At 46.1% G+C, this 20790-nt stretch overlaps 1 protein-coding gene across 4 annotated transcripts in view; it reads left to right on the top strand.

Moving 5' to 3' along the window:
- LOC106604111 (RING finger protein 44) overlaps positions 1-20790 on the top strand; it is a 56265-nt gene that overhangs the window by 25022 nt on the left and 10453 nt on the right. For 3 of the 4 annotated variants that reach the window (XM_082975005.1, XM_082975003.1, XM_082975004.1), the window contains exons 7-10: positions 1907-2022; positions 2260-2347; positions 2914-3035; positions 8883-9151. In XM_082975005.1, coding sequence (XP_082831131.1) covers positions 1907-2022; positions 2260-2347; positions 2914-3035; positions 8883-9054 — 498 coding nt within the window. In that variant the 3' untranslated portion in view covers positions 9055-9151. Of the gene's footprint in view, positions 1-1906; positions 2023-2259; positions 2348-2913; positions 3036-8882; positions 9152-16989; positions 17090-20790 lie in introns of those variants that run through there. The other variant, XM_014198512.3, reaches the window with a different exon arrangement.

Here is a 20790-nt window from a genome sequence, read left to right as displayed (position 1 = left end):
CTCCCATGGGTAAGGCTTTACCTCACACCTGCCCTTCCCAGTGGTAAGGCTTTACCTCACACCTGTCCTTCCCAGTGGTAAGGCTTTACCTCACACCTGTCCTTCCCAGTGGTAAGACTTTACCTCACACCTGTCCTTCCCAGTGGTAAGGCTTTACCTCACACCTGTCCTTCCCAGTGGTAAGGCTTTACCTCACACCTGTCCTTCCCAGTGGTAAGGCTTTACCTCACACCTGTCCCTCCCAGTGGTAAGGCTTTACCTCACAGCTGTCCCTCCCAGTGGTAAGGCTTTACCTCACACCTGTCCTTCCCAGTGGTAAGGCTTTACCTCACACCTGCCCCTCCCATGGGTAAGGCTTTACCTCACACCTGTCCTTCCCAGTGGTAAGACTTTACCTCACACCTGTCCTTCCCAGTGGTAAGACTTTACCTCACACCTGTCCTTCCCGGTGGTAAGGCTTTACCTCACACCTGTCCCTCCCAGTGGTAAGGCTTTACCTCACACCTGCCCTTCCCGGTGGTAAGGCTTTACCTCACACCTGCCCCTCCCAGTGGTAAGGCTTTACCTCACACATGCCCTTCCCAGTGGTAAGGCTTTACCTCACACCTGTCCCTCCCAGTGGTAAGGCTTTACCTCACACCTGTCCTTCCCAGTGGTAAGGCTTTACCTCACACCTGTCCTTCCCAGTGGTAAGGCTTTACCTCACACCTGTCCCTCCCAGTGGTAAGGCTTTACCTCACACCTGTCCCTCCCAGTGGTAAGGCTTTACCTCACACCTGTCCCTCCCAGTGGTAAGGCTTTACCTCACACCTGCCCTTTTCAGTGGTAAGGCTTTACCTCACACCTGTCCCTCCCAGTGGTAAGGCTTTACCTCACACCTGCCCTTCCCGGTGGTAAGGCTTTACCTCACACCTGTCCCTCCCAGTGGTAAGGCTTTACCTCACACCTGTCCCTCCCAGTGGTAAGGCTTTACCTCACAGCTGTCCTTTCCCAGTGGTAAGGCTTTACCTCACAGAGCTAGCTGAATTAGTATCTGTGTGTTAGAGACCTTTTCTAATGTCCAGAAAGCACCAATTGAAACTCCCATGTTTTTTTGTTTCGTTGCTTTGCTTGGACATTTGTTTGTAGACCTTTTGGAAGTACATCATGGTGGTGACGGCAGTTCATTTCCATAGTTGCTAATTGAAACTCCATATTCTTGAGTAATGGACGTATTTTACATCTAGCCAGCTCAGCCTGACCCTTCATCTAGCCAGCTCAGCCTGACCCTTCATCTAGCCAGCTCAGCCTCTAACCCTTCATCTAGCCAGCTCAGCCTGACCCTTCATCTAGCCAGCTCAGCCTGACCCTTCATCTAGCCAGCTCAGCCTCTAACCCTTCATCTAGCCAGCTCAGCCTGACCCTTCATCTAGCCAGCTCAGCCTGACCCTTCATCTAGCCAGCTCAGCCTCTAACCCTTCATCTAGCCAGCTCAGCCTCTAACCCTTCATCTAGCCAGCTCAGCCTCTAACCCTTCATCTAGCCAGCTCAGCCTGACCCTTCATCTAGCCAGCTCAGCCTCTAACCCTTCATCTAGCCAGCTCAGCCTGACCCTTCATCTAGCCAGCTCAGCCTGACCCTTCATCTAGCCAGCTCAGCCTCTGACCCTTCATCTAGCCAGCTCAGCCTCTAACCCTTCATCTAGCCAGCTCAGCCTGACCCTTCATCTAGCCAGCTCAGCCTGACCCTTCATCTAGCCAGCTCAGCCTCTGACCCTTCCTAGTGGTCAGAGACTTCAGATTGTAGAACTAACTAAATCTACAGAGCTGGCGTAATTACCATTTTAAATAACCAGTCACTTCCACAGGATAGTTCACCCACCACCACCACGTTAACGACTCAATGTCTCTGTCTGTCTCCTGTTCAGCCATACCCCCACATGCTGCCGCGACGCGTCAGTGACCACAGGTACCGGTTACAGCTGCCCCCGCCGCCCCCACCGCCGCCGCCACCCTACTACCCAGGCTTCCTGCCGTACTTCCTGTGAGTATGAAATGCATAAAGAACGTAATGATACACATACGCTTTTCAATGACTCAAAAGTCATTCAGGATTTTTAACAATTGTACCAACCCATTTAACGTAAGGCGTATACTGTACACTCAGATAACAGTTGCACATCGGTGGAATATTTATACATTTCCCTTTTTTCCCCACATCCCAAATGTCATGTGCCCATTTGGTCTGGGTGATTTATGTGATTGTTCTGTCTCTGTGCAGGTCGATGCTTCCTGTGCCTCCTACCGCAGTGGGACCAGCCATCAGTCTGGACCTGGATGTAGATGATGTGGAGATGGAGAACTATGAGGTGAGAGGACCAGGTCGTCAATACACTTAGAAAAAACACTGTGTGTTTCTGTGTTTGTATCTACGTGTGTTTTGTATCAGGGCCCGTTGTTTTGTTGACTGGTATTTCCAGCATTATCCACTTGATTTGCTGCAGGTAGAAAATCCTAGGGAATGATCTTTAGCTGGAACACAATCCAATCAAACCATACCTGGTTGTGTATGAGTGTTTGGTGGTGGTGGAGGAGGAGGGGATGGCGTTAGCCAGGAGAGGCATAGCTCTACGAATCTTAACGTTAAAAAGCCTGTCGTTTGGCAGGAAATGCTATTTGTAGTTCCGTGATTCTATACCTCACTTCGTTCAATCTGATCGTCTCCAACCGAAGTTGTAGTTTAAAAATGGGTCAAATAGGGGCAGTTTAGGGGGGGACCCCCCCCACCACCACCAAACACTCACACCCAGACATTATATAATTGATTACAAACAACTTGTGTCAATGAAAGACCATTTCCTAGGACCATTTCATACCGGCCAATAGAAATAGACCAAAACAACTGTCCCTAAATATGTATGTCTCTAACGCACAGGCATTACTGAACCTGGCTGAAAGGCTGGGAGAGGCCAAACCACGAGGAATCACTAAGGCAGACATTGAACAGCTTCCATCCTACAGGTTCAACCTCGACAACCATCAATCTGAACAAACGCTGTAAGATAAGCTTCTATTGCCTTTTCTCTTATTCCACTCACCCATCTATCTATCTGGCTGGCTGGTCAAATAGGGCTGGGCGGTATACCGTATTTTACTATGTACCGGTATTGATGCACGGACCGGTTTGGGTTTTTACTTTACCTTCTACAACGGTATTTATTTGGTTTGTTAAATGTGACACTCAACTCCGGTGTTTTTTTATATTTTACTCCGTTCTCTACTTGAGTTGTCTTTCTCCCTCTCCTCCTGATGCATGCCCCCTCTCACATCACGCCCTGCCCCCTCTCGCACCACGCCCTGCCCCCTCTCGCACCACGCCCTGCCCCCTCTCGCACCACGCCCTGCCCCCTCTCGCACCACGCCCTGCCCCCTCTAGCACCACGCCCTGCCCCCTCTCGCACCAAGCCCCCTCTCACACCACGCCCTGCCCCCTCTCACACCAAGCCCTGCCCCCTCTCACTCCACGCCCTGCCCCCTCTCACACCAAGCCCTGCCCCCTCTCACACCAAGCCCTGCCCCCTCTCACACCATGCCCTGCCCCCTCTCACACCATGCCCTGCCCCCTCTCACACCAAGCCCTGCCCCCTCTCACTCCACGCCCTGCCCCCTCTCACACCAAGCCCTGCCCCCTCTCACACCATGCCCTGCCCCCTCTCACACCATGCCCTGCCCCCTCTCACACCAAGCCCTGCCCCCTCTCACTCCACGCCCTGCCCTCTCTCACACCACGCCCTGCCCCCTCTCACACCAAGCCCTGGCCCCTCTCACACCATGCCCTGCCTCCTCTCACACCACGCCCTGCCTCCTCTCACACCACGCCCTGCCTCCTCTCACACCACGCCCTGCCCCCTCTCACACCACGCCCTGCCCCCTCTCACACCACGCCCTGCCCCCTCTCACACCACGCCCTGCCCCCTCTCACACCACGCCCTGGCCCCTCTCACACCAAGCCCTGGCCCCTCTCACACCAAGCCCTGGCCCCTCTCACTCCACGCCCTGCCCTCTCTCACACCACGCCCTGCCCCCTCTCACACCACGCCCTGGCCCCTCTCACACCACGCCCTGCCTCCTCTCACACCACGCCCTGCCTCCTCTCACACCACGCCCTGCCTCCTCTCACACCACGCCCTGCCTCCTCTCACACCACGCCCTGCCTCCTCTCACACCACGCCCTGCCTCCTCTCACACCACGCCCTGCCTCCTCTCACACCACGCCCTGCCCCCTCTCACACCACGCCCTGCCCCCTCTCACACCACGCCCTGCCCCCTCTCACACCACGCCCTGGCCCCTCTCACACCAAGCCCTGCCCCCTCTCACACCAAGCCCTGCCCCCTCTCACTCAAGGAGTAAGCAGTTGCTCGACCATGGAGTCATGAGCACTTTCTTGCCGTTCACTCTGCAGTCTGCATGGTCAGATAGATTCAAATGTATTTATATAGCCCTTCTTACATCAGCTGATATCTCAAAGTGCTGTACAGAAACGCAGCCTAAAACCCCAAACAGCAAGCAATGCATGTGGCTAGGAAAAACTCCCTAGAAAGGCCAAAACCTAGGAAGAAACCTAGAGAGGAACCAGGCTATGAGGGGTGGCCAGTCCTCTTCTGGCTGTGCCGGGTGGAGATTATAACAGAACATGGCCAAGATGTTCAAATGTTCATAGATGACCAGCAGGGTCAAATAATAATAATCACAGTGGTTGTCGAGGGTGCAGCAGGTCAGCACCTCAGGAGTAAATGTCAGTTGGCTTTTCATAGCCGATCTTTGAGAGTATCTCTACAGCTCCTGCTGTCTCTAGAGAGTTGAAATCAGCAGGTCTGGGACAGGTAGCACGTCTGGTGAACAGGTCAGGGTTCCAGCAGGTCTGGGACAACAGGTCTGGGACAGGTAGCACGTCCGGTGACCAGGTCAGGGTTCCATAGCTGCAGGCAGAACAGTTGGAACTGGAGCAGCAGCATGGCCAGGTGAACTGGGGACAGCAAGGAGTCATCAAGCCAGGTAGTCCTGAGGCATGGTCCTAGGGCTCAGGTCCTCCGAGATGTTGGTGGCATGCTGCTTTCCACAAGCGTTCTATAATGACACTATTAGTTTGTATCTTACTGTCTGCTAACTACTGTTTGCTAGTTTGTCTTTTCGTAGAAAGTTGGCGTTGTTGAGAAATTGTACACTGAACAAAAATATAAACGCAACATGTAAAGTGTTGAAACAAAAGGTCCCAGAAATGTTCCACACAGAAAAAAAAAGAAGAAAAAAAATGTTTTTCTCTCAAATTGTAAACAAATTTGTTTACATCCCTGTTACTGAGTATTTGTCACACAACACGATGCCAAAGATGGCTCAAGTTTTGAGGGAGCGTGCAAATCAAATTTCATTAGTCACATGCGCCGAATACAACGGGTGTAGTAGACCTTACAGTGAAATGCTGAATACAACAGGTGTAGTAGACCTTACAGTGAAATGCTGAATACAACAGGTGTAGTAGACCTTACAGTGAAATGCTGAATACAACAGGTGTAGTAGACCTCACAGTGAAATGCTGAATACAACAGGTGTAGTAGACCTTACAGTGAAATGCTGAATACAACAGGTGTAGACCTCACAGTGAAATGCTGAATACAACAGGTGTAGTAGACCTCACAGTGAAATGCTGAATACAGCAGGTGTAGTAGACCTCACAGTGAAATGCTGAATACAACAGGTGTAGGTAGACCTCACAGTGAAATGCTGAATACAACAGGTGTAGTAGACCTCACAGTGAAATGCTGAATACAACAGGTGTAGTAGACCTCACAGTGAAATGCTGAATACAACAGGTGTAGACCTTACAGTGAAATGCTGAATACAACAGGTGTAGTAGACCTCACAGTGAAATGCTGAATACAACAGGTGTAGTAGACCTTACAGTGAAATGCTGAATACAACAGGTGTAGTAGACCTCACAGTGAAATGCTGAATACAACAGGTGTAGTAGACCTCACAGTGAAATGCTGAATACAACAGGTGTAGTAGACCTCACAGTGAAATGCTGAATACAACAGGTGTAGTAGACCTCACAGTGAAATGCTGAATACAACAGGTGTAGTAGACCTCACAGTGAAATGCTGAATACAACAGGTGTAGTAGACCTCACAGTGAAATGCTGAATACAACAGGTGTAGTAGACCTCACAGTGAAATGCTGAATACAACACGTGTAGGTAGACCTTACAGTGAAATGCTGAATACAACAGGTGTAGTAGACCTTACAGTAAAATGCTGAATACAACAGGTGTAGACCTCACAGTGAAATGCTGAATACAACAGGTGTAGTAGACCTCACAGTGAAATGCTGAATACAACAGGTGTAGTAGACCTTACAGTAAAATGCTGAATACAACAGGTGTAGTAGACCTCACAGTGAAATGCTGAATACAACAGGTGTAGTAGACCTCACAGTGAAATGCTGAATACAACAGGTGTAGTAGACCTCACAGTGAAATGCTGAATACAACAGGTGTAGTAGACCTCACAGTGAAATGCTGAATACAACTGGTGTAGTAGACCTTACAGTGAAATGCTGAATACAACAGGTGTAGACCTCACAGTGAAATGCTGAATACAACAGGTGTAGTAGACCTCACAGTGAAATGCTGAATACAACAGGTGTAGTAGACCTCACAGTGAAATGCTGAATACAACAGGTGTAGTAGACCTTACAGTGAAATGCTGAATACAACAGGTGTAGGTAGACCTCACAGTGAAATGCTGAATACAACAGGTGTAGTAGACCTCACAGTGAAATGCTGAATACAACAGGTGTAGTAGACCTCACAGTGAAATGCTGAATACAACAGGTGTAGTAGACCTCACAGTGAAATGCTGAATACAGCAGGTGTAGTAGACCTTACAGTGAAATGCTGAATACAACAGGTGTAGTAGACCTCACAGTGAAATGCTGAATACAACAGGTGTAGTAGACCTTACAGTGAAATGCTGAATACAACAATGTAGTAGACCTTACAGTGAAATGCTGAATACAACAGGTGTAGTAGACCTTACAGTGAAATGCTGAATACAACAGGTGTAGGTAGACCTCACAGTGAAATGCTGAAAACAACAGGTGTAGTAGACCTTACAGTGAAATGCTGAATACAACAGGTGTAGTAGACCTCACAGTGAAATGCTGAATACAACAGGTGTAGTAGACCTCACAGTGAAATGCTGAATACAACAGGTGTAGTAGACCTCACAGTGAAATGCTGAATACAACAGGTGTAGTAGACCTCACAGTGAAATGCTGAATACAACAGGTGTAGGTAGACCTCACAGTGAAATGCTGAATACAACAGGTGTAGTAGACCTCACAGTGAAATGCTGAATACAACAGGTGTAGTAGACCTCACAGTGAAATGCTGAATACAACAGGTGTAGTAGACCTCACAGTGAAATGCTGAATACAACTGGTGTAGTAGACCTTACAGTGAAATGCTGAATACAACAGGTGTAGACCTCACAGTGAAATGCTGAATACAACAGGTGTAGTAGACCTCACAGTGAAATGCTGAATACAACAGGTGTAGTAGACCTCACAGTGAAATGCTGAATACAACAGGTGTAGTAGACCTCACAGTGAAATGCTGAATACAACAGGTGTAGAAGACCTCACAGTGAAATGCTGAATACAACAGGTGTAGTAGACCTCACAGTGAAATGCTGAATACAACAGGTGTAGTAGACCTCACAGTGAAATGCTGAATACAACAGGTGTAGTAGACCTCACAGTGAAATGCTGAATACAACAGGTGTAGACCTTACAGTGAAATGCTGAATACAACAGGTGTAGTAGACCTCACAGTGAAATGCTGAATACAACAGGTGTAGTAGACCTTACAGTGAAATGCTGAATACAACAGGTGTAGTAGACCTCACAGTGAAATGCTGAATACAACAGGTGTAGTAGACCTCACAGTGAAATGCTGAATACAACAGGTGTAGTAGACCTCACAGTGAAATGCTGAATACAACAGGTGTAGTAGACCTCACAGTGAAATGCTGAATACAACAGGTGTAGTAGACCTCACAGTGAAATGCTGAATACAACAGGTGTAGTAGACCTCACAGTGAAATGCTGAATACAACAGGTGTAGTAGACCTCACAGTGAAATGCTGAATACAACAGGTGTAGTAGACCTCACAGTGAAATGCTGAATACAACAGGTGTAGTAGACCTCACAGTGAAATGCTGAATACAACAGGTGTAGTAGACCTCACAGTGAAATGCTGAATACAACAGGTGTAGTAGACCTCACAGTGAAATGCTGAATACAACAGGTGTAGTAGACCTCACAGTGAAATGCTGAATACAACAGGTGTAGTAGACCTCACAGTGAAATGCTGAATACAACAGGTGTAGTAGACCTCACAGTGAAATGCTGAATACAACAGGTGTAGTAGACCTCACAGTGAAATGCTGAATACAACAGGTGTAGTAGACCTCACAGTGAAATGCTGAATACAACAGGTGTAGTAGACCTCACAGTGAAATGCTGAATACAACAGGTGTAGTAGACCTCACAGTGAAATGCTTACTTACAAACCCCTAACCAACAGTGCGGTTTCAAAAAATACGTAAAAGAATAAGAGATAAAAGTAACAAGTAATTAAAGAGCAGCAGTAAAAAATAACTATATACAGGGGGGTGTTGGTACAGAGTCAATGTGCGGGGGCACCGGTTTGTTGAGGTATTATGTACATATAGGTAGAGTTATTAAAATGACTATGCATAGATGACATAATTGGCATGCTGACTGCAGTAATGTCCACCAGAGCTGTTGCCAAAGAATTGAATGTTAATTTCTCTACCATAAGCCGCCTCAACATCGTTTTAGAGAACCACACCACACCAGCCCAGGACCTCCACATCCTGCTTCTTCACCTGCGGGATCGTCCTGAGACTGGACACCTGATGAAACTGAGGAGTATTTCTGTCTTTAATAAAGCCATTTTGTGGGAAAAACTCATTCTGATTGGCTGGGCCTAGCCCTCATGTGAAATCTATAGATTAGGGCCTAATGAATTTATTTTAATTGACTGATTTCCTTATATGAACATTAACTCAATAAAATCATTGAAATTGTTGCGTTTATATTTTTGTTCAGGAAACTTACTCGTTAGCCTAGCTTCCTTTCATGGACAATGATGCGCCAGGCCAGCTAGTTAACGTTAGCATGCTACATCTAGCTACATGTGGAACTTCCATCCTGGGTGGCGCCAGCGATCTTACATGCTGACCAGAGGTTGAAAAGCATTAAACATTTATGGCAATTTAGCTAGCTTGCTGTTGCTAGCTAATTTGTCCTGGAATATAAACATTAGGTTGTTATTTTACCTGAAATGCACAAGGTCCTCTACTCCGACAATTAATCCACAGATAAAACGGTCAACCAAATGTGTTTTTCTTCATCTCTCCTCCTTCCTTCAGGCTTATTTTTCTACTTTGGAATCTATATAGCTGTTGGCAACCATCTTTACGGTGCATTACTACAACCGACTGTAGTGTGGACCTCAGTTCATATTTCAATCACCCGCGTGGGTATATGCTCCTAAAAACCAATGAGGAGATTTGAGAGGCAGTACTTGTTGAGCGTCACCAATAGAACCAAGTTCTATTTTAGCACCCAGCTACGCAGAAATGCGCGCAATGATTGAATAACATGTATGTGTACATTTTATTTTTGCAACACACGCGATGCGAGAGGTGTGGTCAGCATGTAAGGCACTGCATCGCAGTACAGGCGTCACTACAGCCCCGGGTTCAATCCCAGGCTGTAGCACAGCCGGCCGTGACCGGGAGACACATTTGGCCCGGCGTCGTCCGGGTTAGAGGAGGGTTTGGCCGGGCGGGATTTTCCTTGTCCCATCGCGCTCTAGCTACTCCTTGCGGCAGGCCGGTGCCTACAAGCTGACTTTGGTCGCCAGTTGGACGGTGTTTCATCCGACACATTGGTGCGGCTGGCTTCCAGGTTAAGCGAGCAGTGTGTCAAGAAGCAATGCAGCTCTTGGCAGGGTCGTGTTTTGGTGGAAGCATGGCTCTTGACCTTCGTCTCTCCCGAGTCTGTATGGGAGTTGCAGCAATGGGACAAGACTGTAACTACCAATTTGGATATCACGAAATTGTGGAGTAAAAGGGGTAAAAATACAAAAAAAACTTCCATCCTCTCAGGCCAGGGGCACAATTGTATGAATTTATGGTTGGATCTGAATCGCTGTTGGCCAGTACAGAGAAATACAGAGAAGTAAGTTAAGTGAAAAATCCATATTTCCATCTATGGCAAATTTAGGGAAGGGATGATTTTTAACTAGCTAGCTAGCCACCAGAGGGAGGACACAAGGAGATGCAACAATTCAAGTTTTTTTTCTGTCTGTAATGACATTTGGCTTGTGATGTGATTTGTCTGTAGCCAAATCCAAACTGGCTTCCCTTGACACCGTTGACATTTTTTTTTTGGTGCACCAGGACCATTCACAGCTGAGCTCACTCAGTTTAGCTCAACGCTGATTGGCTATTATTTAAAAAACTCTACGATTACTACAAGGGAGGCCAAATGCTTGCTGGCTTCTCTTGCATTCAATGCTACGGGCGGGCAAACAATGTCAAACTCTTTCTGACCCGACAGCATCAGATAGATACGCTACACATACTGGGACAGTGGGGGGCACTGTTTCGTTCGCTCAGATGCTTTCTCTGGGCAGATCGTTTCAGCCTCTTGCGAACTGAAGGATATTTATGAAACACAAAGAGACTAAAGAATGAATGGCGCCGACGGATAGGGCTGCCATGCTTCTAGCTCTTAGGAAACTTTGCAGTGTTTAATTTTTTATAATGTGTTATTTGTTACATTATTAGTCGCGGAAATGTGTGTTTATTACATACAGCCGGGAAGAACTTTTAGATATCAGAGCGGCGGTAAATCACCAGCATTACGACCATGAATATGACTTTCCCAAATCGGATCCTTTGTTTGTACCCCCCCCTTCCCCCAGGGCATTTGAACTGATTCCAGAGGCTGTTCTAAAACACCGCTGACGGAAAATAGGTGTGCACACAAAGGAATCAGACTTCTAGTCTGATTCAGAAGGTGTGCACACCACCCACCGCTTCAGAGTTTATTACTCCCTAATGTTCAGTTTCTGGATAATAAAGTTGACGAGCTCAGGGCGAGGATTTCCTTCCAGAGAGAGATCAGGGATTGTAACATACTCTGTTTCACGGAAACATGGCTCTCTCTGGATATTCTGTCTGAGTCCGTACAGCCAGTTGGGTTCTCAGTTCATCGTGCAGACAAGAATAAATATCTCTCTCCGGGAAGAAGAGCAGGGGTGTATGTTTCATGATTAACTACCCCTGGTGTGATTGTGATAACATACAGGAACTCAAGTCCTTTTGTTCACCCGACCTAGAATACCTGCTGACCGTATTACCTCCCAAGAGAATTCTCTTCGGTTATAGTCACAGCCGTGTATATTACCCCTCATGCCGATACCACGACGGCCCTCAAAGAACTTCACTGGACTTTATGCAAACTGGAAACCACTAATCCTGAGGGCGCATTTTATTGTAGCTGGGGATTTTAACAAAGCAAATTTGAGGAAAACGTTACCGAAGTTCTATCAACACATTGACTGTAGTACTCGCGCTGCTAAAACACTCGACCACTGCTACTCCAACTTCCGGGATGCCTACCAGGCCCTCCCGCCGCCCTCCCTTCGGCAAATATAATCACGACCCAATTTTACTCCTCACTTCCTATAGGCAGAAACTCAAACAGGAAATGCCCGCGCTAAGGACTATTCAACGCTGGTCTGACCAATCTGAATCCAAGCTTCAAGATTGTTTTGATCGCGCAGACTGGGATATGTTCCGGGTAGCGTCCGAGAACAATATCGACGTGTATATACTGATACGGTGACTGAGTTAATCAGGAAGTGTATAGGAGATGTTGTTCCCACTGTGACTATTAAAACCTACCCTAACCAGAAACCGTGGATAGATGGCAGCATTCACGCAAAACTGAAAGCGCGAACCATCGCATTTAACCATGGCAAGGTGACTGGGAATATAGCAGAATACAAACAGTGTAGTTATTGCGTTATGGAGGGAAACAGGCAAAACGGCAGTATGGAGACAATTTAACAGCTCAGACACGAGACGTATGTGGCAGGGTCTACAGACAATCATGGACTACAGATGGAAAACCTGCCACTATGGGGACACCGACCTCTTGCTTCCGGACAAGCTGAATACATTCTTCGCCCGATTTGAGGATAACACAGTGCCACCGACGCGGCCCGCTACCAAGGACTGTGGGCTCTCCTTCTCTGTGGTCGATGTGAGTAAGACATTTTAAGCGTGTTAACCCTCGCAAGGCTGCCGGGCCCAGACGGCATCCCTAGCCGCGTCCTCAGAGCATGCACAGACTAGCTGGCTGGAGTGTTTATGGACATATTGCATTTCTACCTATCCCGGTCTGTTGTCCCCACATACTTCAAGATGTCCACCATTGTTCCTGTACCCAAGAAAGCAAAGGTAACTGAACTAAATGACAATCACCCCATAACACTCACTTCTGTCATCATGAAGTGCTTTGAGAGACTAGTCAAGGATCATATCACCTCTACCTTAACTGACGCCCTAGACCCACTTCAATTTGCTTACCGCCCCAAAGGATCCACAGACGATGCCATCGCACTGCACATTGCCCTATCCCATCTGGACAAGAGGAATACCTATGTAAGAATGTCGTACATTGACTACAGCTCACCCTCCAACACCATAGTACCCTCCAAACAACATCTCCACTTCGCTGATCCTCCTGTACTCCCTGTTCACCCACGACTACGTGGCCATGCACGCCTTCAACTCAATCAGATGATCGCAGACGACACAACCGTAGTAGGCCTGATTACCAACAATGACAAGACATTCTACAGGGAGGAGGTGAGGGCCCTGGGAGTGTGGCTGCCAGGAAAATAACCTCTCACCCAAGGTCAACAAAACAAAGGAGATGATCGTGGACTTCAGGAAACAGCAGAGGGAGCACCCCCGTATCCACATCGGCAAGACCGCAGTGGAGAAGGTGGAAAGCTTCAAGCTCCTCGGCGTAAACATCACTGACGAAATGGTCCACCCACACAGACAGTGTGGTGAAGAAGGCGCAACAGTGCCTCTTCAACCTCAGGAAGCAGAAGAAATTTGGCTTGGCACCTAAAACACTCACAGCTTTTACAGATGCACAATTGAGAGCATCCTGTCGGGCTGTATCACCGCCTGGTACAGAAACTGCACCGCCTGCAATCACTGGGGGCAAACTACCTGCCCTCCAGGACACCTACACCACCCAATGTCACAGGAAGGCCAAAAAAGATCATCAAGGACAACAACCACCCGAGCCACTGCCTGTTCACCCCGCTATCATCTAGAAGGCGAGGTCAGTACAGGTACATCAAAGCTGGGACCGAGAGACTGAAAAACAGCTTCTAATCTCAAGGCCATCAGACTGTTAAACAGCCATCACTAGCACATTAGAGGCTGCTGCCCTAAATACATAGACTAGGAATCACTGGTCACTTTAATAATTGGAACACTAGTCACTTTTAATAATGTTTACATATTTTACATTCCTCATCTCATATCTATATACTGCATTCTATCCTATTCTACTGTATCTTAGTCTATGCCACTCTGACATTGCTCATCCATATATTTATATATTCTTAATTTCATTCCTTTACTTTAGATTGTGTGTATTGTTAGATATTACTGCACTGTTGGAACTAGAAACACAAGCATTTCGATATACCCGCAATAACATCTGCTAAACATGTGTATGTGACAAATAAAATTTGATTTTGATAAATTATTATTTTTCTTTTTTTTTTCTTGGTAAATAGTTTAGGGAAGTTTGCTTCCCTTTGAGTCCATGATTACGCACGACTGGTTATTACAAAAGTGTAAAGTCATCACGCTGACATGACACTAAATCGATTGTTTGAATCAAATTAATATTATTTTGTCACCGTTAAATTTGTCATTCGTGCCTCTGTCGCAGGATTTATAAAGCTGTTTTCAAAATCAAAATGGCAGACAATTCGCACTTCTCTCTGTATAAAAGTCGCTAGCCACAAACTTAACACATGGATTTGACAGTCAAGCTGTCACTCAAACTAAAGCCAACCCCAGTCACTATTTAGAATGACTTTATGGAGAGATGATTTGTTGAAATTATCCAGTCAAGAAAGTATTGTGTTTCCTATTTCGTATTTGCCATATGCTGTACACATTGTTCCACAAGCAGATAAGTTGATAAATGGCTATTGACGGGTACAGGCACGCGGCGGCCCTTGACTTTTATTTATTTTATTTTTTTATTATTCAATTAGTTTTTGCCCCTCATCAATCTACACATAATACCCCATAATGACAAAGTGAAAACAGGTTTTTAGACATTTTTTGCAAATGTATGTAAGAAGGGAAAAACTTTATTTACATAAGTATTCAGACCCTTTGCTATGAGACTCAAAATTGACCTCAGGTGATGCACCTGATGTTTCTATAATTTGATTGTAGTCCACCTGTGGTAAATTCAATTGATTGGACATGATTTGGAAAGGCACACAACTGTCTATGTAAGGTCCCAAAAAATGTCTGCAGCATTGAAGGTCCCCAAGAATACAGTTGCCTCCATCATTCTGAAATGGAAGAAGTTTGGAACCACCAAGACTCTTCCTAGAGCTGGCCGCCGGGCCAAACTGAGCAATCGGGGGAGAAGGGCCTTAGTCAGGGAGGTGACCAAGAACCCGATGGTCACTCTGACAAAGTGAGAACCCATGACAGCCCACTTGGAGTTTGCCAAATGGCACCTAAAGACTCTCCGACCATGATAACCAAGATTCTCTGGTCTGATGAAACCAGGATGGAACTCTTTGGCCTGAATGCCAAGCGTCACGTCTGGAGGAAGCATGGCACCATCCTTACGGTGAAGCATGGTGGTGGCAGCATCATGCTGCGGGGATGTTTTTCAGCGGCAGGGACTGGGAGACTGGTCAGGATCGAGGGAAAGATGAACGGAGAAAAGTATAGAGATTCTTGATGAAAACCTGTTGTAGTGTGCTCAGGACCTCAGACTGGGGCGAAGGTTCACCTTCCAACAGGACAACGACCTAAGCACACAGCCAAGACAAATCTCAATGTCCTTGAGTGGCCCAGCCAAAGGCCGAACTCGAACCTGATCGAACATCTCTGGAGAGACCTGAAAATAGCTGTGCAGCGATGCTCCCCGTCCAACCTGACAGAGCTTGAGAGGATCTGCAGAGAAGAATGGGAGAAACTCCCCAAATACAGGTGTGCCAAGCTTGTAGCGTCATACCCAAGAAGACTCGAGGTTGTAATCGCTGCCGAAGATGCTTCAACAAAGTACTGAGTAAAGGTGTCTGAAAACTTATATAAATGTAATATTCCATTTTTTTTTAATTCTAAATGAGCAAAAAAAATCTAAATGTGTTGTTCTTTGTCATTATGGGGTATTGTTTGTAGATTGAGAGGGGGAAAAAAACAGTATAATCAATTTTAGAATAAGGCTGTAACGTAACAAAATGTGGAAAAAGTCTAGAGGTCTGAATACTTTCCCAATGCACTGTATATATGTAGTGTACCCAAGTTGGTTGTGGTTTGTCTTTTAGAAGAGTGCGAATGGCACATGTAGCGTCGGTTCCATTGTTTTCCTTACAATCGGTCCTGTGTGGCTCAGTTGGTAGAGCATGGTGTTTGCAACGCCAGGGTTGTGGGTTCGATTCCCACGGGGGACCAGTACGGAGAAAAAAAATGTATGCATTCACTACTGTAAGTCGCTCTGGATAAGAGCATCTGCTAAATGACTAAAATGTAAAATGTAAAATGTAATGTTGACGTGAGTGATTCATCTGCACGATTTTGTTATTATATTGATTACAGTAGAACAAGCTTATCAATTTCAGGCTGGAGTTGGTCAATGCTGATGCATGAGCATTTTTTTAAGGTTCTAACTTAGTAAAATGAAAGTAGTATGAACACAAGTGTGACGTGTGTGTGTGTGTGTGTGTGTGTGTGTGTGTGTGTGTGTGTGTGTGGTGTGTGTGTGTGTGTGTGTGTGTGTGTGTGTGTGTGTGTGTGTGTGTGTGTGTGTGTGTGTGTGTGTGTGTGTGTGTGACAGGAAGTAGTTTTTATATATTGACCTTCAACATATGATTTATTTCAGCATATTGATTATGGATTTGGACATTTTAAAACTTGTTTTGACACAATATATATATATATATATATATATATTGATAGATGAATATATAGATATATAAAAATACATGACAGCAGGAAGAGTTTTATGAAAATAAATGGTAGTTAAAAAAAAAATATTCAACATGATTCTACTTAATCAGGTAAAAACGATTGAATGAACCCATAAACATTACATTTACATTTTTTTTACATTTTTACATTTTAGTCATTTAGCAGACGCTCTTATCCAGAGCGACTTACAGTAGTGAATGCATACATTTCAGACATTTTTTCCCTATACTGGTCCCCCGTGGGAATCGAACCCACAACCCTGGCGTTGCAAACACCATGCTCTACCAACTGAGCCTCCCTCCCTCCATGCTACGATTTATTGAATTTGATATTAGTGAAATTGTTTAAATGACTTTGTCCTGGCTAGTCAGAGGACACATAGCTAGCCAATACTGTGAACAATATTGTGATATGATATTTTGGTTGTATCGCTCAGCCCTACCATCCATCCTCCCTCCCTCCCTCCAGCCAGCCATCCCTCCATCCCTACCTCCCTCCCTCCCCCATCGTAACAGTAACTGTCTTGTCCTTTTTAAACATGCAGTATTTCAGAACCTGATGATGCTCTGTGTAATACTCTGTTCTCTCTTCCAGGTGTGTTGTGTGCTTCAGTGACTTTGAGTGTAGGCAGCTACTGAGGGTTTTACCCTGCAACCACGAGTTCCACGCTAAGTGTGTCGACAAATGGTTAAAGGTAAGCCCATTCCATCCATCGCTAACTCTACGGTTACGTCTCAAATGGCACCCTATTCCCTATATAGTACACTACTTTTGACCAGGCTGGCACCCTATTCCCTATATAGTACTCAACTTTTGACCAGGCTGGCACCCTATTCCCTATATAGTACACTACTTTTGACCAGGCTGGCACCCTATTCCCTATATAGTACACTACTTTTGACCAGGCTGGCACCCTATTCCCTATATAGTACACTACTTTTGACCAGGCTGGCACCCTATTCCCTATATAGTACACTACTGTTGACCAGGCTGGCACCCTATTCCCTATATAGTACACTACTTTTGACCAGGCTGGCACCCTATTCCCTATATAGTACACTACTGTTGACCAGGCTGGCACCCTATTCCCTATATAGTACACTACTGTTGACCAGGCTGGCACCCTATTCCCTATATAGTACACTACTTTTGACCAGGCTGGCACCCTATTCCCTATATAGTACACTACTTTTGACCAGGCACCCTATTCCCTATATACTACACTACTTTTGACCAGGCTGGCACCCTATTCCCTATATAGTACACTACTTTTGACCAGGCTGGCACCCTATTCCCTATATAGTACACTACTTTTGACCAGGCTGGCACCCTATTCCCTATATAGTACACTACTTTTGACCAGGCACCCTATTCCCTATATAGTGCACTACTTTTGACCAGGCTGGCACCCTATTCCCTATATAGTACACTACTTTTGACCAGGCTGGCACCCTATTCCCTATATAGTACACTACTTTTGACCAGGCTGGCACCCTATTCCCTATATAGTACACTACTTTTGACCAGGCTGGCACCCTATTCCCTATATAGTACACTACTTTTGACCAGGCTGGCACCCTATTCCCTATATAGTACACTACTTTTGACCAGGCTGGCACCCTATTCCCTATATAGTACACTACTGTTGACCAGGCTGGCACCCTATTCCCTATATAGTACACTACTTTTGACCAGGCTGGCACCCTATTCCCTATATAGTACACTACTTTTGACCAGGCTGGCACCCTATTCCCTATATAGTGCACTACTTTTGACCAGGCTGGCACCCTATTCCCTATATAGTACACTACTTTTGACCAGGCTGGCACCCTATTCCCTATATAGTACACTACTTTTGACCAGGCTGGCACCCTATTCCCTATATAGTACACTACTGTTGACCAGGCTGGCACCCTATTCCCTATATAGTGCACTACTTTTGACCAGGCTGGCACCCTATTCCCTATATAGTGCACTACTTTTGACCAGGCTGGCACCCTATTCCCTATATAGTACACTACTTTTGACCAGGCTGGCACCCTATTCCCTATATAGTACACTACTTTTGACCAGGCTGGCACCCTATTCCCTATATAGTACACTACTTTTGACCAGGCTGGCACCCTATTCCCTATATAGTACACTACTTTTGACCAGGCTGGCACCCTATTCCCTATATAGTGCACTACTTTTGACCAGGCACCCTATTCCCTATATAGTACACTACTTTTGACCAGGCTGGCACCCTATTCCCTATATAGTACACTACTTTTGACCAGGCTGGCACCCTATTCCCTATATAGTACACTACTTTTGACCAGGCTGGCACCCTATTCCCTATATAGTACACTACTTTTGACCAGGCTGGCACCCTATTCCCTATATAGTACACTACTGTTGACCAGGCTGGCACCCTATTCCCTATATAGTACACTACTTTTGACCAGGCTGGCACCCTATTCCCTATATAGTACACTACTTTTGACCAGGCTGGCACCCTATTCCCTATATAGTGCACTACTTTTGACCAGGCTGGCACCCTATTCCCTATATAGTACACTACTTTTGACCAGGCTGGCACCCTATTCCCTATATAGTACACTACTTTTGACCAGGCTGGCACCCTATTCCCTATATAGTACACTACTTTTGACCAGGCTGGCACCCTATTCCCTATATAGTACACTACTTTTGACCAGGCTGGCACCCTATTCCCTATATAGTACACTACTTTTGACCAGGCTGGCACCCTATTCCCTATATAGTACACTACTGTTGACCAGGCTGGCACCCTATTCCCTATATAGTACACTACTTTTGACCAGGCTGGCACCCTATTCCCTATATAGTACACTACTGTTGACCAGGCTGGCACCCTATTCCCTATATAGTACACTACTGTTGACCAGGCTGGCACCCTATTCCCTATATAGTACACTACTTTTGACCAGGCTGGCACCCTATTCCCTATATAGTACACTACTTTTGACCAGGCACCCTATTCCCTATATAGTACACTACTTTTGACCAGGCTGGCACCCTATTCCCTATATAGTACACTACTTTTGACCAGGCTGGCACCCTATTCCCTATATAGTACACTACTTTTGACCAGGCTGGCACCCTATTCCCTATATAGTACACTACTTTTGACCAGGCACCCTATTCCCTATATAGTGCACTACTTTTGACCAGGCTGGCACCCTATTCCCTATATAGTACACTACTTTTGACCAGGCTGGCACCCTATTCCCTATATAGTACACTACTTTTGACCAGGCTGGCACCCTATTCCCTATATAGTACACTACTTTTGACCAGGCTGGCACCCTATTCCCTATATAGTACACTACTTTTGACCAGGCTGGCACCCTATTCCCTATATAGTACACTACTTTTGACCAGGCTGGCACCCTATTCCCTATATAGTACACTACTTTTGACCAGGCTGGCACCCTATTCCCTATATAGTACACTACTTTTGACCAGGCTGGCACCCTATTCCCTATATAGTGCACTACTTTTGACCAGGCTGGCACCCTATTCCCTATATAGTACACTACTGTTGACCAGGATAGCACCCTATTCCCTATATAGTACACTACTGTTGACCAGGCTGGCACCCTATTCCCTATATAGTACACTACTTTTGACCAGGCTGGCACCCTATTCCCTATATAGTACACTACTTTTGACCAGGCTGGCACCCTATTCCCTATATAGTACACTACTTTTGACCAGGCTGGCACCCTATTCCCTATATAGTACACTACTGTTGACCAGGCTGGCACCCTATTCCCTATATAGTACACTACTTTTGACCAGGCTGGCACCCTATTCCCTATATAGTACACTACTTTTGACCAGGCTGGCACCCTATTCCCTATATAGTACACTACTTTTGACCAGGCTGGCACCCTATTCCCTATATAGTACACTACTTTTGACCAGGCTGGCACCCTATTCCCTATATAGTACACTACTTTTGACCAGGCTGGCACCCTATTCCCTATATAGTACACTACTTTTGACCAGGCTGGCACCCTATTCCCTATATAGTACACTACTTTTGACCAGGCTGGCACCCTATTCCCTATATAGTACACTACTTTTGACCAGGCTGGCACCCTATTCCCTATATAGTACACTACTTTTGACCAGGCTGGCACCCTATTCCCTATATAGTACACTACTTTTGACCAGGCTGGCACCCTATTCCCTATATAGTACACTACTTTTGACCAGGCTGGCACCCTATTCCCTATATAGTACACTACTTTTGACCAGGCTGGCACCCTATTCCCTATATAGTACACTACTTTTGACCAGGCTGGCACCCTATTCCCTATATAGTACACTACTTTTGACCAGGCTGGCACCCTATTCCCTATATAG

The sequence above is a fragment of the Salmo salar genome, chromosome 05 (genome assembly GCF_965601325.2).
Source record: "Salmo salar chromosome 05, fSalSal1, whole genome shotgun sequence".
Taxonomy (NCBI): Eukaryota; Metazoa; Chordata; class Actinopteri; order Salmoniformes; family Salmonidae; genus Salmo; species Salmo salar.
Note: the sequence above shows the minus strand (reverse complement) of the source record. Positions and strands in the feature narration are given on the sequence as shown.